The 17,193-nt window shown below is 41.5% G+C and overlaps 2 protein-coding genes across 4 annotated transcripts; both read right to left on the bottom strand.

Moving 5' to 3' along the window:
• Positions 1-389: 389 nt before the first annotated feature.
• On the bottom strand, positions 390-1,533 carry ptrh2 (peptidyl-tRNA hydrolase 2). Of its 2 annotated transcripts, none has more exons than XM_015960693.2 (2): positions 1,421-1,533; positions 390-1,075 (listed from the first exon to the last, which is right to left on the bottom strand). In XM_015960693.2, the coding sequence occupies exons 1-2, from the start codon at positions 1,426-1,428 to the stop codon at positions 550-552; spliced, it is 534 nt and encodes a 177-aa protein (XP_015816179.1). In that variant the 5' UTR covers positions 1,429-1,533; the 3' UTR covers positions 390-549. The 2 variants fall into 2 exon arrangements, with proteins under 2 accessions (XP_015816179.1, XP_054586478.1); XM_054730503.2 differs by having other exon boundaries at positions 1,372-1,455.
• Positions 1,441-16,018, bottom strand: cfap58 (cilia and flagella associated protein 58). 2 transcript variants are annotated; one of them, XR_011521802.1, is made up of 19 exons: positions 15,836-16,018; positions 15,306-15,566; positions 14,971-15,113; positions 14,735-14,885; positions 14,256-14,450; positions 13,964-14,101; positions 12,797-12,956; positions 11,151-11,233; positions 10,872-11,063; positions 10,636-10,797; positions 10,278-10,424; positions 8,280-8,420; positions 7,990-8,213; positions 5,890-5,998; positions 5,633-5,737; positions 4,554-4,673; positions 4,331-4,450; positions 4,110-4,242; positions 1,441-1,540 (listed from the first exon to the last, which is right to left on the bottom strand). XR_011521802.1 is itself a non-coding variant. In XM_015960692.3 (18 exons), exons 1-18 carry the CDS (start codon positions 15,896-15,898, stop codon positions 4,180-4,182), a joined length of 2,577 nt encoding a protein of 858 aa, XP_015816178.1. In that variant the 5' UTR covers positions 15,899-16,018; the 3' UTR covers positions 4,003-4,179. The 2 variants fall into 2 exon arrangements, 1 of the variants encoding a protein (XP_015816178.1); XM_015960692.3 differs by lacking the exon at positions 1,441-1,540 and having other exon boundaries at positions 4,003-4,242.
• Between the last annotated feature and the right edge of the window lie 1,175 nt (positions 16,019-17,193).

The following is a 17,193-nucleotide window of genomic DNA, read 5'->3' as shown; positions in this document are numbered from 1 at the left end:
CTCATATAGGAAACTTTTTCTGATTGGCCTAATCACCTGACCTGTATTGGAATGTTTACTGTGCGAAGTACCTTGAGACGACTCTCGTCATGATTTGACGCTATTTAAATAATCTTGAAATTTGAATTATGAATTTTCACAAGCAAATAAATCTGAAATTACGTGACAGTCGAAATACATTGGTTTTCATTTAAATTGGAGTACAACATGTGTTTTTGGGCGTAAGGAAAAGCGGTTTAGAACATATCTTTTCTAGCCCTGTTCAGGGACCCACGAGCCCACCGGAGCGGGAGGAGGGATGTGATTGAGTAGATGGAATGTTTCTTCATTTTGAACAGTAACGGTGCCAGCACAAGTCCATAATGGATCCATAGTAAAACACACCGAGACCAAATCTAGTAATGTATATTTGTCAATGCCATTTCTGCTGCATAAAAATACATATGCACCAAATTCAGTTATTTAAAACAAAAAATGAGCTCAGCATGGTTTATATTCCAATAATTTCAACAAGGAAATTGTGATGTCCCAAAGATGTATTTAGTAAATCTAGTAGAGCTTCAAGTGTCCAGTGACACGGTCTATCAGATCAGCAGGACCTGGACCGACTCCCAGAACAGTGCGGGACCCAGGTGCAATTTGTGTCCTTCCTGCATCCTGGATTAGACTCACAGTAAGCCCCACTTCTTTGGCATGAGCCAGCAGCTGAATCAGGGTGTCCTCATCCGGGGCCTTCACCACCACCTTGGGTTGGCCGCAGTACTCCCACTGTCTGAGCAGCTCTGGGTTTCTCCGCTGTACCTGCCTGTATGCTGCCACGGCAGCGTGGGAACACTGAGCTGCGATTTTCCCTTTGCCCATCTTTAGGTCATTACGCACCACTAGAACCATCTTGAACTCCCCCCCTTCACCCATCACGCTGGCCTCTCCAGAGCCGTTCCCCATCACATTTACTGGGCTCTTCTGTGTTGGTCCAAAGCGGACCCGGAGGTGCCATCCGAAGAGGAGTCCACAGCCCAGTCCGGTGACGACTCCCAAACCCAAGGGACTGTATAACGCATTCATGCAGTTCAACCTGGAAAGACAGAGTAGAGTTCAGTTAGTTAGCAGCCCATCACTCTGGATAAAATGCTTCTGGTTCATTTTGTTTCCTGTTAATAAAGTTTAATTTACACGCACACGTTAGACAGTTTCAATAACGCTGAAAGCTGAAATCCGTTTTTAGATTATTTCTGGAACCGTTTGGTTTGCATGAGAGCTAACAAGCAGCTAGTCGATGCTCCCATGGAAATATAAACTTTAAACGCTCCCGGGAACACAACACCGTATTTTGAACATGATAAAAAAAAGCAAAAAAAAAAAAGTACGTACAATAACAACAAACATCTAAGGGCAGACGTCTGAAAACCACAGTACTCACAAACTCATCGTTCTCCTCCTGCTCTGCTAGTTCTTCTGAACATGAATGAACCGGAATGAACCTTGGCACTACTACCGGAAGACACTACGTCCTCCTCCACCCGCTGTTCGTTGCTGCCCCCTATCGACCAGGAGGCAAATTGCATGATGACGTCACACAAACATATCAGATCATCCGCCCTCTGGCGGCCATTTTTCATACAAGAAATTGGGTTATTAATAGGTCATAAAATAATTACATTTGAGTATAAAATTTGATCCGCATGAGTTTTTAAATCCTAATAAAACACGTTTGGTATAAAATTATTACTTACCTTTTCAATTCAATTCAAAAATACTTTATTATTCCCAGAGGGAAATTGATTTCAAGGCCCAAAAAGTGCCCAACTACATCTAAACCCCTCCCCAAAACACACACACACACACACACACACACACACACACACACACACACACACACACACACACACACACACACACACACACACACACACTCTCTTGATGAACTAGTAGTAGCACATTCAATGTCAAAGTAATGCGTTATAAGGAGCTCGAGAATGTTTAAGTGGTTAGCAGCAGTGTGCTAGCTGATGGCCCCCTCCATGAGGCTATCACAGCTCAGCAGCACACCATTGTTGCTTCTTCTGGGGAGGAAAACACTTAGAAAATAAACAGCTGAATAATACAATTAGAGAGAAGTGGTAGAAGAAACTAGTGTGTCTTTAACCTTCCGAGGTATCAGAGAAAACCCCTAGTCCAGGACGTGGCTCTTGGGATGCTGTAACGCTCCCACAGTCATGGTGGGGTCAAATGGACTCCATGTGCGCTTTGTGGGTTTTTTCTCAGAGGTGTGACCAAGTCACTGCTTTGCAAGTCACAAGCAAGTTACAAGTCTTTCCAGTCAAGTCTCGAGTCAAGTCCAAGTCAAAGACAACCAAGTCCAAGTTGAGTCCAAAGTCAATGATGCGGAAGTCCAAGTCAAGTCCAAATCCTTAATTTTGAATTTTCAAGTCATGATCAAGTCATCTGTCCAACTTTAACGACGATGGTAATAGATTTCAGAAATAAAGCTTCTTAAAGCTTCATTTATTTGCTCCAACAAGCAGAAAGTGCAACTGATTCTAAACAAAGTGCTGCTGCAGTTAGCAGGAAATCAAACCCAGAACGAAGAACGATTTATGATTTTTGTCCACTTCGGGCCACTTTTGTGCTAAAATATCAAATATGCTCAAGTCAACATCAAGTCAACAGATGCAAGTCGATTCAAGTCGCAAGTCATTGGCATTGAAGTCTGAGTCAAGTCATAAGTCTTTATAGTTTTTATCAAGTCAAGTCAGAAGTCATTAGAATAATGACTCAAGTCCAAGTCATGTGACTCGAGTCCACATCTCTGGTTTTTCTTACTTTTGACAGCTTCCCCAGACTGTAGCAAGCCGAGCCTTCCTGCCCGTATTACAGAGCCTTGACTCAAGTTTTGATTTTTTTAACCCTCCAGCCATGGGCCAGGACCCCCTTGCATACACTCACACCTCTCACGCTTTCCCAGATCTATTCTGTAGTTCCAGTGTTTAGCCAGCAGAGGGCGACCATTGCCTTCCTCGTTCATGTTAAAGCTGAGTTTGTGGTTCTTATGTAGCTCCATCCTCTGCTTCCCCTCCTCCTTCTTCTCTGTATTATTAATTTTCTAAAGAAATCATTGACCGTTTAGGATTTTTATTTCAGCTTCAGTGACATGCCACACCCGTGAGGTGGGATGGATTATCTCAGCAAAAAGTGCTCACAAACATAGATGTAGACGGATTTGTGAATATTTTAGATTAATGGGTGTTTAGTGTACTTATAAAATGTGTCGGATCTTTGAGTTCAGCTCATGAAAAATGGGAACAAAAATGAAAGTGTTGCATTTATATTTTTATTGACTTTAAGTTTTGTTACATTCTTTCTATTTCTGTTGTGAAAGTAGTAAACTATACTTTTATCCTTATTTTAACCCAACACTACACTGTTTAGCACTGAGCCTGCTGAAAACAGCGTAGGCCCGAATCAAACACATTCCTCTGTCAGATAGGAAATCTCTCAAGATCAAACGTGACATCAGAGTGAACAAACCATCTGGAGGAGCGTGCTGCATGTTTCCAGCACCTCGCTCACTGATTGGCTGCATGTCACAATAAACATGCAGCATGCTTTTTTGTCCTCAAAAGCCAGACCAAGACAATCCAACACGTTTGAAAGATCTGATTTTTTTTTTTATTTGAGCGCTCCCGACGAACTTCTGGGCAGATCAGTGAGCTGGTAACACACCACACACTGGAGGAATATCTGATAAGATTATCTTTAGAGCTATTATGGTAATCATATTAATTCTGTGATGTAACTGGGGTTTAGTTCAGTTTTCCTTCTTTGATGGCAAAAAAGGTAAAACTTACATTTTAAAAGGCTTCAAACAAAACAGTCGTTTAAAAAAAGTTGAAGGTGTACTTAAACAAATTCTTCGATTGTAAGTGACAGGACGGGTTGTTGAGGAGTCTTGTAAATTTTCAAATGACTACAATGTTTAAAACAGAAGCTTAACAAAACAAGTTCTGTGGCATCTTTAATATTCGGAAAGAAAAAAACAAGCACAAATTTAACATTGAAACCTAAAAAGATTCCAAAAATAACAAACTTGTGCTCACTGTCACCCTTACTTTTGACACATTAGCTTGGTAAGAACAACGTTTCAAATGTTCAGTGTGGGGTGCCACATGCTCGTCCATCCTAAAACCTGAGCCGGGGCAGGGAGCTTCCATTAGATCCACTTTGGTCCAGGCGCTTTGTGCACTAACGAGACACAGAGAGCTTTATGAGCCATCTGAGCAAACTGCTCCTGAACAGAACAGTGAGCAAGTCACATGCAGGTGAATCCTACCTGTAGAGCTTTTTTCTGATGGAGATACTTTACATTAGCCAGCTCATTCTCCAGTCTTTGATTCTCACTCTTGAACTCCTTCATCCTCAAGTCAAGAATCAGCAGCTCTGCCGTCAGCGCCTTAGGAATGAAAACACACATCTCCAGGCTCAGTCGGACTGGTGGACACTAGACGTGATGGTGGAAATAACTCCTGATAGGTATGACATCGACATGTGGTAACCTTAAGTTTTTTGGTTCGGTCTCTGATGGTCCACTGGTACCGTTGGAGCTGTTCAGCTGCTTCTGGACCAGGTCGCCTGGCCAAAACGTGCTTCAGCTCCACGTAAAGCTTTTCCTTTTCCTTGGTAATAAAACAAGACAACACAATCTAATGAGTGCTAAAATGTAAACATGGTCCTACTGCTAACATTTAAAACGGACCCAGCATTTAAAACCACATTTACCTCGTTGTTAATTACAGTGGGTACAGAAAGTATTCAGACCCCTGTTCATTTTTCACTGTTATATTACAGCCGTTTGCTAAAATCTATTAAATTATTTCTTCCTCATTAATGTACACACAGCACCCCATGATTACACAAAAACAGAGTTTCAGAAATGTCTACAGATTTATTAACCCTCCCACTGTCCTAATGGGTGTGACCCCGCGAGGAAACTTATCCCTTGAGGTCTACGTGGCTGGGGTGAGGTGGTGCTCACTCCTCACCCCTGCCACATGGACCCAAGGGATAAACCATCAACCCTGCTCAATGGTCAACTTTCCTTGCGGGGTCACACCCATTAGGACAGTGGGAGGGTTAAAGACAAACTGAAATATCACATGGCCCCAAGTATTCAGACCCTCTGCTGTGACACTCATATTTAACTCCAGTGCTTTCCATTTCTTCTGATCATCCTTGAGATGGTCCTACACTTTCACTGGAGTCCAGTTGTGTTTGATTATACTGATTGGACCTGATTAGGAAAGACACACGCCTGTCTATATAAGACCTTACAGCTCACAATGCATGTCAGAGCAAATGAGATTCATGAGGTTAAAGGATCTGCCTGAAGAGCTCAGAGTCAGAAGGCACAGATCTGGCCAAGGTTACAAAATCATCTCATCTGCACGCCTAAAATTAGGTGTTTTTCCGTGATATGAGGTGCTTTGTGTACATTAATGAGGAAAACATGAATTTAATTGATTTGAGCAAATGGCTTCAATATGACAAAGAGTGAGAAATAGACGGGGTCTGAATACTTGTCGTGCCCGCTGCATTTGCATATCTAGGATGGTTTGTTTGGCTAGCTGACCAATACCTGCAGCAAAAGTTCTCGCTCTTCAAGCTCCTGGGTCTTGACTATCAGTCTCTTTTGTAATGACTGAATCTTCTGGATGAGCTGGTATTTCCCAGGATCGCTGCCCTATAGGAAGGAGTCATCAACATAAAGACCTTTAATTCTGAAAGGCTGAAGTTGCTACAGGACAGTTCTCATCCTGGTAAAACAAAGGCGAGTACAGAGGTGAGAGGTTCTGTGAATCTTCTGACTGGGAAGCCACCAGACTAACCCCTCACCTCCAGCCGCCTCCATCTGTGAATATTTATGGGCTTCAGCTGCTCTTCCAGGATGCTGCTCCTTGCTTTTTCTCTGAGCAGCTCTTTCTGCAGGTGGAACAGTTCTGTCCTGCAACACAGCTCCCAAGTTTAACATCACGTGTTCAACAAGCTCAGAATCAGAAAAACACCACTTCACTTCACCTCACTGTGTAAAAATAATCAGATCCCATAATAATACGGTATCATATCAGACCCAGTGGACTCCGGACTGGACTAGACTGGAAATGTTGTGCAGGATTGTTTGATAGGACTTATAAATCTGTAATGGAACGGAGATCCCAGTCCAGATTGCTGGAGGTTATTCGAGCCCGTCACCATGTGCAGATGTGGACAGAACTGCCACAACGCCAGTGACAGAAATAAGTCGAATCTGACAAAAGTAATAATAAATAAAATAGATATGAAGTTAGGCAAAGAAAGTCAGACAATGCTTTTCAACCATGCTTTATAGCGCCTCAAGATAAACAACACGAGACGCTTCCCGAGAACAAACTGATTTAAAACATTTTAAAAACGATTAAAAATATGGTTAAAATTAGAAATACCTTGCACAACCTTCTGAGGCCCTCACTGCAATCAAACAATTCCTGTAACTGTCAACAAGACTTCTGCACCTCTCAGCAGGTATTTTGGCCCACTCCTCCTGAACAAACTGCTCCAGTTGTCTCAGGTTTGAAGGAAGCTTTTTCCAGACGACATGTTTCAGCTCCTTCCAAAGAGGCTCTACAGGATTGAGGTCAGGACTCAAAGAAGGCCACTTTAGACTAGTCCAGTGGTTTTCCTCTTAGCAATTCCTGGGTGTATCTAGCTGTGTTTTGGGTCATTGTCCTGTTGCAAGACCCATGACCTGTGACCTATGACCTGTGACTGACCATTGGCCAGCACATTTCCTTGACAGTCGTGAGATTTCATCGTACCCTGTACATATTCAAGACTCCCTGTGCCAGATGCAGCAAAGCAGCTCCAGAACATAACAGAGCCTCCTCCATGCTTCACAGTAGGGACAGAGTTCTTTTCATGTTTCCATCTGTGAACACTTGGTTCCATCTTTGTCTCATCTGTCCATAGGGCATTCTGCCAGAAGCTTTGTGGTTTGTCAACATGTAGTTTGGCTTAGTCCTGTCTGGCTTTGTATGATTTGTTTCCAACGATGGTGTCCTCCTTGGTCGTCTCCATGTAGTCCACCTCGGCTCAAACAATGACAGATGTATGATCTGGCACTGATGATCCTTGAGCTTGAAGCTCACCTTGGATCTCTTTAGATGCTTTCCTGGGCTCTTTTGTCACCATTTGGATTATCCGTCTCTTAGATTTGTCATCAGTTTTCCTCCTGCGGCCGCGTCCAGGGAGGTTGGCTACAGTCCCATGGATCTTACATGTCTGAATAACATGCAGCTGTAGTCACAGGAACATCTAGCTGCTCGGAGATGGTCTTAAAGCCTTTCTCTTTAACAAGCTTGTCTATAATTTCCTTTCTAAGACAACTTTCTCCTTCACTTCCTCTGGTCCATGTTGAGTGTGGTACCATGTCACCTAACAACACAGTGACTGCCTGAAGCTCTATAGACCCACTGATTACCAGACTGTAGACACCTGTGATGCTAATTAGTGGACACACCTTGAGCTAACATGTCCCTTTGGTCTTTTCGAGGGGTACCATCTTTTTTGTCCAGGCCTGTTGCATGAGTTTATTTTTTATAATTTCATTAAAGCTTGGTTGAAAAGCAGCGTCTGACTTTCACTGGTTACATTTCATAAACTTTTATGTATTATTACTTTTGTCAGATTCCAGTTATTTCTTAGCCTGGCCTGCCAGACTCGTCCTCTGTTTAATTCTGCACAGAGGAAGTGCACAGGCTAGTTATTTCTGTGACTGTTGTGTTTTGTTTTCACTGACCAAAGGGTACCAACAAATTATTCCACATCTGGATCAATTCAAATCTAAAATCTAAACCTCATTTGTGATCCTGCTATTTTGCATGAAAACTAATCCTTTTCCATTTTGGCCTTTGCCTCCCCTGGTTATGTTTTGCCATCCCTCTCCTTTTCATTATTTACCTCAGCTTTTCCGTGTTGGGCAGACTCTTGTCTATAATGGTCTTCTTTTGGTTGAGCTGTTTGATCTCCATCTTGAGCAGACGGATGTCCTCCAGCCTTTGATTATAATGGAAGTCCCCGTTGCTCAGGACTGACTGCTGGATTTTGATCTTCTCGTACAGCAGAGCACGTTCATTATTACGCTGTAGCAGCTGTTTGCTGAGACTTTCCTGCTCCCTCATTAGCTTAAGAAAACAAACATTAGACTCAGCAGTAGGCGTGTGTCTTCATTCAACAGTCTCACCACTTACCTTTTCCAGTTGCTTGTTTTGTTGGATTTGTTCACTCTTAATGTTGGCGATCACCTTCTGCAGATTTTGCTCTTCTGCTTTTTGGCTGTCAACGATCTGCCTTGTTTTATCCAGCTGCAGCTTTGTTTCTTGCAGCTCTTCCTGCCAAAGAAAGAGAGAGCAAGCGCTCACTCACTTAAGACTAAAATAACTTAAAAAAATTGGGAAATGATGGTTTCATGTAAGAAATTCAACATAAAGACCCACAATGTAGAAACAAAGGGAAGGAGGGCTTTAGGGAACTAAAAACAGACTCGTTCAAGCTTTCTGGATCTGGGTCTCTCTCCTGTCCTCTTGGACCTCCGCTAATGCAGGCAGAAGCACACCTATCCTGGGTTCCTAGTAAATGGAAGTTTTCCCTTCCATCGATGCCCTTTACACTGCGCTGATCAGAATATGGAGGTTGTGCTGAAGTAATTATCCAATCCATAAACTGATTCACATTTGAATCACAATTCTTATTCATAATGACTCTGAACTGATCCTGTCTGAAATCCGTTACGTAAACTGTTGGTTTTCCAAGTGTCCCTGAAGGCATCATCGCTGGAGCCAGCACTAGCTGCCCGTGTGTGCTCATATGCTGCGATCTGCTGAAATACGACAGAGACTTCCCTTAATTATAATCCTGTGTGTGTTTTATGATTCTATTCTATTCTATTCTAGTCTAGTCTAGTCTAGTTTATTTAAAGAGCAAGTCACCCCCAAATCAACTTTTTTTTCTGATTAACTACATAAAAGTGTGTCTAATCGTGCTGCAGACACGTGTAGTCAATAGTTTTGCACTTTAGTGCATTTTAGTTTAAATTTTTATTTTTTGTCTAAAACTGTCAGTGTTGTGCTGTTGTCAGGTAAAAACTCTGCACTGCATTTGAATTTAAATCTACCATCGCTATTGGCTAAGAGGTACCCTAGAAAGTTAGCTGGTACCATATGATGTCACAATGTTGTGTGTGTGTGTGTGTGTGTGTGTGTGTGTGTGTGTGCATGCGTGCGTGTGTATTTGTTAGCGGTTCCACCCTCTCGGTCTGCTAGGCAACAGCATTTGTTGCATTTTTCAAACAGGAAGTGGGAGTGGAGAAAGAATCTGGTAGGGTTTGACTTGGTTTTTAATTCTATTCTATTCTATTCTAGTCTAGTCTAGTCTAGTCTAGTCTATTTAATTGTATTTTATACTATTCTATTCAAGCTTATTCTATTCTCTTCTAGTTGATTTAATTGCATTCTATTCTATTCTATTCTATTCTATTCTATTCTATTTTAGTCTGAATATAACTAATTGGAATTGCATACTTTAGAGAATGTAATTTCATCACAACTGAACTGAATCTACTGTAAACGATTGGCTCACATCTGGAGCTGATCTGAATCATACTCGTTTCAGCTTTAAACCCCTTTAAGGTGAGTTTTGTAAAGTAAAGCTACATAAATATTTTGAATTGAATTATCACTCCTCTTGGGACGGACTTATCTAATTTTATAAAATTTTAGATCAACCTCTGTAAACCGGTCTCAGACAGAATGCCGGTTCGGGACACTGATAGGATGACAGTTTAAGCTAACAGCACCTGGCCAATAAAATCCCACAATACAATTAAATACACGCACTTAGGTAGAAGAAGATCAAGAGGACAAAGTATTATCAAAGAATTTATGAAAACATCTGGACTATGGATTGCAGACATATCAAACCAAGGGCAGCAAGCATGACCAGCAGGTGGAGGAGGGATTTCACACCTCGGCCTCAGGATCCTGCACCTGATCCCATTTGTCAGACCACAGCTTTAGGATTTCTTTACTGAAGTGGCTGGCTGGCTACGTGACCAGTCAGGAGGCAGCTCACGCAACCAAACCAGCTGGATGTCCTCAGCAGCAAGGACAGCACTAAGAGGTGGCCTAGCAGCTTCTGTGACTAAAGCTCGTTATGAAGGCAGCTTCTGAGGAATGGAAATGGAAATGTACCTTTAGAGCCTCACTGCTCTTCCGTAAATGCTTGTTCTCCTGCTGATCTTTAGCGATGGCCTCCTCCTTCCCAATGATCTCATACTTAAGCTGCGTGACTTGGTTGGTCATTATCTTCATCTTTCTTTTCATCTCTGCAATCTCCTCCTGAACGACAGACAGGCAAAGACAGACAGAAAAGCGAGTCCAGAGGTTTTGTCAAAGAAAATGCAACCGCTCAACACAATGACACGCAGAGTCGGACTCAGCTGACTGACAAACCCTGGATAATTAAAGTGACACTTTGCTCTGAACACAGTCAGAGTACACACACTACAGATAACCTGGGCCCAGCTTGTTGTGATGAAAACAGTCCCACCTGAGTCTCAGTAAGGTTTCTGCTGTAGAGGTTTCTTTCTGAGACGACTGATTCCAGGAGGTTTTCTTGCTGCTTCACCTTTGACTCCGCCTCCGTGACTTTCTTCCTCCAATCAAAAACCTCCATCTCTCTGACTTCAGCATCTCTGATATTCTGTTGCACCTGTAGAAGAAACGAGCCATTAGTAAAGCCAAGGTGTGATGTCATAAAAGAAGCTCCTCTATCTGGAGAGCTGCCCTCTGCATGAGGCTGTTGGTTTCGTTGATGTAGTGGTCTCGCTCTTTTTCCAGCTGATGGATGGCTTTGCGCTGCATTTGGGCCTCTTTGATGTAGGCGCTGATCTCGTTCTCCAAGACCTTCTTGTCCTGCTCCAGAACCTTAACCAGGCTCTGCTGCTTCTCAGTTGACTGCACAGCTCTGATCATGTTCTGTGCATCAAGATACAAATGGTAGCATTTACACGGAGATACATGCTGCAAACAGCATTCTGATAGGACCAGCGTTAAACAGATAACCTTGTGTAAGAGGTCCCTTTCTCGGATCATTTCATCTCTGGCCTTTTTGTCTGACCCCATTTGGTTTCGGAAAGATTCGAGATCTGCAAAGGGGAATGGTTTGAGACATTATTACTGACTGGCTTTTTAGCTGAAGCAGAACTTCACCAAAGCAAAAGAACGAGGGTGTAGGAATGAACCCCAAGAGCGAACAAAAGAACAGAGATCACTGAAAAATCATAACATCAGAACTTCTCTATTATCTAACATTTCACAGCTTGCTCCAGGGCAACCGTAGTTTTAAAAGATTCATCATGTCATTATTCATGAAACAGAAAACGGACACCTGAGGATCAGATACACCTGATAATCAGGTCGGTCGACTAACTAAACAACACAGTTATGAGCTCCTTGATAAAAGCTCTGAAGAGTTCTTCGTTAATGTAAAATAATTCAGACGGGCAAGGCCATCCTACCAGAGAGCCCAAGAGCTCCGTCAGCATTAAGGGTCAGCAGCATTTCATCTGAATCCCCTCGGGAACAGTGGCATCAAAGCAAAAGGTGCACTCCTTTTGGTTTGCTAAAATGATGTATTCAAATCTGTTTGCTCTGCTTTTCTGTTTTTGTCTGTATTGGCTCAGTTTGATGCATGTCAGTGTTTTGACTTCCTTTTAGTGTGTTGGCCCAGAGGTCATCCGACCTTCCTGACCTCCGGATCCACGAAGAGGGTCTTCCAAAAGAGTGAGGTAGACACAGCATGAATCGCGTCTGATGTGGGTTTGATAAACATCAACTTCCAAGTTAATGCAAACCAAAGTCTTTCCTTTTTACACCCAGAACTCAGTTTTTCTAGAGACGAAGGTTCTGATAACCTCACATTCACACATAGTCACCGTACATCACATCCCATCCACCTAGATCCATCCTTCACAGTAATCTTAGTTAACTTTTCATATTTATAATTGTTTGGAAAATAAATTCTTACTTTTTATAAACTTGACTCTCTTCTTGAATTAATGTGAAGTGTCCTACAATCCCTGAATAAACAAAGAATTCTAAATCTTCTGGTTAAAACATTCAAAGACCAATCAGACTGGGTTCCCATATTTATATGGAAATTCACATCACATTGGTCAAAGTGTAGGGTAGTATATTAAGCTTTAAAAGCACCCAAATACATACAATAATTACTACGCTACATATATAACAACATAAGAAAATGGTCTTTATTTTCCCCTCAGCTACACTGTAAAACCAGACTGAGGTAGTGGTTTAAACTAAACCAAAAAAACTGTTGAAGTTGTTTCAGCTTTTGTTCTAAAGAGGTGAAAGTACGTTTAGAATGAAAGTTATTTAAATAGGAATACAAATTAACATTTGCTGTCAACAAAATTTGAGTTTGTTTCAACAAAATTGGTCATTTTCTGATTAAGTAACCAATAAGATATCAGACCAAACGTTATTGCACCAGGAGTTTATTCTACTAATCCATCGCTGATCTGATCTTTAGCAGTCAGTATTTGCCAGCACTCTGTCTGAACTGTTCACTTCATATAGACAGAAATAATTATATATATATTTTGTAAAGTTTTCGATTCTTGGTTTTGTAGTAAAGTCACAAGTTCATCAGCTCAGGAGTCAAGTGGAGATGTTTAAGAGTCTCCTACCTTTCTCTAAAGCAGCAGTGTGTGCTTTCAGTCTCTCCTTCTGCACGTCTGCTTCAGCTTTTTGATCTTCCACTTGGTGGAGCTTCTTCTGGAGGACTTTCCTCATCTTGGTTTGTTTAGCAACCTCCTGATGCATCAGACTGACCTCTTCTTCTCTCACCTGGTCAGTCAAAGGGTGTGATATAAGATGTGTAAAAACTACACACACCGTGAGTAAAAAGTGGTTAACACAGGAGGCTGGATTTTACAAAGCAGACATCAGATAAAGAATTCACTTTAGAGTTGGAGGATTTTAATTTAAATGAACTCAGAAGAAGAAAAGTTTCTACACTTAACTTCAGAATCACACATTATTTTACAAAAGTAAAATATTCCCTCCAGGCTCAACAAAATACAAGTGAAACAGCAAAAGAATTAGAATATGGTGAAAATGTTTATTTATGTCAGTAATTAAACTTAAAGGGCGAAACTAATATATGAGACAGACTCATTCCATGCAGATCTTGCAGACAGTTGTATTCTTTATGGGCATTTTTACATTTTCGTACAAGCTGTCCTAGTTTGCTCAAACTGTTTTGTAACAACGCAAATGTTGAACCTCAAGCTTTTCTTTGTATTTTGTTTCTTTTTTTCATTGTTTGCATGACCTTTGTCGTGCGTTCGTCATAATAAACTAGTGATGCACCGATATGAAATTCTTGGGCTGATACCGATATACGATATTAAGATCACTGTTATGGCCAATAACCGATATTTGCCGATACCGATATACTGACATTAATGCTTCTAAAATCAACTGATTTTGTATAGAAAAAAAAGATTAAAGCTGAATTTACGTTATTATGTACACACGACACACACATTTACGCTTTACAATCACTGTGACAACATGACTAAATAATAACACATCACCCCCCTCACCCCCTGAAACAGGCAAACAAAAAGTGACAAGATGGAAAAAATATCAGTTGATAATATCGGCCCGGTTCTATTTATCGAACCGATATTGATATGCAAAAAAATGACTAACATCGGCCGATACCGATATTGATGCCAATATATTGCCCATGCTTATAATAAACAAACTAAAAAGACAGAAAAAGAAAAATATATTTATAAATTCTGTCGTTTTTATATCTATCTATCTGTGAGATCCAAACGAAGTACCTTCAGCTTGTTAGCAGTCTGCTGATTTTCCAGAGATAGACGCTCTTTGGCTGAAGAGAGGTGCTCACATTCCTGCTGCAGCTTGGCGTTCTTCATCTGTAGTTGCTCCAGATCCCTGATGGATCGCTCCTGTAACATCTATGGCACGTTGGTCCACACACACACAAAAATAGACACACACACACACATGCACACACAAACAAACACACACACACACACACACACATGTAAATGCATATTAACAATGATGTCAGCTAGAAGTGGCTGGGTAGAAGACTTCCAACCGGCGCACCTTCAGCTCCGTCAGCTGTTGCTCTAGTTTCTGCTTCTCCTCTTTGACCTTCTGGCTCTGTAGACCCAAAACTCTGTTATCGGCCATCTTGTTCTCCATGTCAGCGTGCAGCTGCTTCACCTCTTTGACCAGCTTCTCCTTTGTTCTCGTCTCTCTGGAAATCTCATTCTGCTGTACCTGAAGCTCCTGCTGCAGCTGGGCGTAAAAATAGCCGTGTGTCAGATGACTGTACTGCCTATAAAATCCCATATAACCAAATACATGGATTATGTTGTTTGGTGTAACGTTAAGTGCAATGCTTAGTTCACCATAAACAAGTAGCCTGTAAACAGAGGTTAAACGTGCATGAAAATAGAAAGTCAAAGGAAGACTAAAGTTCTGATTTGGGTTTGATGAATGCTCCAGACGTCATTAAACTATCATATAGAGTCGTGAGGACAGGTTTTCTTCCCCTTTAGGAGGTTCTGTTCCATAAGTACCTGAGAAATGTTCTGAAAGGCCTTCTCTCGTTGTTCCTGTAACTCTTGGTGGGTTGTGACTGCCTGGTTTAGTTTCTCTTTTAGACCTTCCACCATTGTTTCCAGCTGATCCCTTTCATTTGTCAAGTCTTGAACCATGATAATTAAATCACTAAAACAACAAATGTGCATTAACTGGTGTGAACAGTTGACAGCATGGACGGCCTGCTGGAGGCAGCGAGGGTCAGTCCACTTACTGATGGTCCTCAGAAGATTCCGGCTGTTGGAATGTCGTCTTTGTCAGGTTAGAAATGTCTTCTTTCAAATTCTTCAAGGTCTCGCTGTCTTTCTCCTGTTTATCGTGAGCAGTAGCAACCATTTTCCAAGCTTCATCCAGTTCCTAAAATGTGACAAATCACATTTTAAAGTACATCACCTGAGGTAATTAAAATAAAACAGTCACATGGTTATTTCAAAACATTAGAAATCAAGTTTGAATATTTGAAAATTTACAGATTTTTAGGTATAACATAATATTTGCAACCTTTTATAAAAACACAAGACACAAACTGGAGACTTGGAGGTAATCTACCATCTTTAGTGGCTTTAATGCCGCCTGGTCTTCCTGGGAGAGTTTCAGGGCAGCAGCTGCTTTAGAGGCAGACACAATCTCTGCATTCAGCTCCCTGCATTTAAGCATGAGGATTTTCTCGCTGTCCCGAGACTTCTTCAGTGCAGAGAGGAGTTTTTCATACTCCATCCGTATCCTGTCCATGCTCTTGTCCCCAGCCAGCTCATTTACGACAAGCTGGAACTCTTCCAAGGACTCAGAAGAGCCCTTGCTTGTAAATTCCTGTAAATAAACCCCAACACATGACTTAGTCTGGGTTTGTGGAGGAAGATCCGACCTTCATGCATCTGTTCATCATGCTGTTGCATCTGCATCCAGATGGAACATAAGGCATTAAGCCACTGCTGTCACACATCTAAACCATTTGTCAACTTTTGTTGTTAGGGAACAAAATATCAACAGACTAAAAAGAACTACCCCGTTCCCTCCACTGCTGCTCCATCAGTATTGCTTAATAACTTCTCACGTAAACCTTCACAAACCAAACTCACCTCCATTTGGAAATCAGCAGTGAGCTTGCTCTTCGTCCTGTCCGTCCCGGTAAATGTTGACATGGTAACTAAGCAACAGCTGGTCTCGCGGGACTTTTGGAGACATGTTGGTTTCTCAGCAACTATCGCTGTCTCGTGAAGAAAAGCCTTTTCAACAATGATGCTGTGTACATTGTCCTCACATTACAGGGTGGCAATTAGCACCCGCCACCGGCCAAATGCGGGTTAATTGGCACAACGCACACGCCACAGCGGCGGGCCTCAAATATGAAGATAAAGCAGCGTTGTTGTTAATACAGCTGACCTGAGGGGGGCAGCAACGCGCCTGTGTTGCCGCCATTCTCATTAAAATAAGAACAGAACAGCAACGTTAGCATTATCATTGCCATTGCCATTATTGTCTGAATAAACGGCTCGCTGGTGCGGTGGTACGAGCAGAGCGCGTCGGGCACGAGCTTGTAATGAGCACGCGCCTCTTGGGCACTGCGGAGCCTCTCTTTATATTTTGTAACGACAGAATAAAGTTGACCCTGTAGAGTTTATGTTCCAATGGGATGATGGTTTTAATAATAACAATAAGAGCTGGACAAAAAAAATACAAAAATGAATCAACTATAAGCTCCTTACGAGAGAATTACACCTTATTTATGATTACAGAGAGCTATATCAGTTTATCTCCTATTAGTTGAAAGCGAGTTAAATAAGCTTCTCACTTAGAGATGAGCTGTTAAAGTTTATCTTATAAAAAGGCTTCAGGTTGTTAGTGTTGTGTAAAAAGTCTGCAACAAGATACCTAAAAGGTACTAGTATTTTCCTATATGATACTACTATCACTCAATGTTATAATATTTAGTCAGATAATAATAACATGTTAGCTAACTCAATCTTAACCCACCCAGTGTTCAGTAATTTTGCTGCCAAAGTTCTGACGGTTCATGTGAAAATCAGATGGCGCCTTGTAATCTGTTTCCTTTTCTCCATCATTGTGGATTAGATGAAAAGAAGGGAATAAACTGAACAGGAAGAAGCCAGAGTGTTCATGAAGTACAAAGCTGAAGTTGGGAGAAACTCCCTCAGAGCAGAGATAGAAGCTGGTAACAGAGGCAAAGGTTTCACATAAAAAATGTGGTTTCTGTGGCTATCTGCCCATAAATAAAAGCGGTACTATATATGATTTTGTAATACAACTACACATTTATTTTTTATTTTTACAACCTAAAGAAACTGCAAACAATTTATTGATTTCAAAGACAAGTGGAACAGATTCCTTTGGGTAGAGGGGTGGAGTTGGGCTTGTCTTTTTGTACTATGTTCTGTCCGGCAGTAAAGCTATCTGAATTACCTGAGTGCCAAAAAAC

This window comes from Nothobranchius furzeri, chromosome 10, assembly GCF_043380555.1.
Source record: "Nothobranchius furzeri strain GRZ-AD chromosome 10, NfurGRZ-RIMD1, whole genome shotgun sequence".
Classification (NCBI taxonomy): Eukaryota; Metazoa; Chordata; class Actinopteri; order Cyprinodontiformes; family Nothobranchiidae; genus Nothobranchius; species Nothobranchius furzeri.
This window is presented reverse-complemented; position numbering and strand designations above follow the sequence as displayed.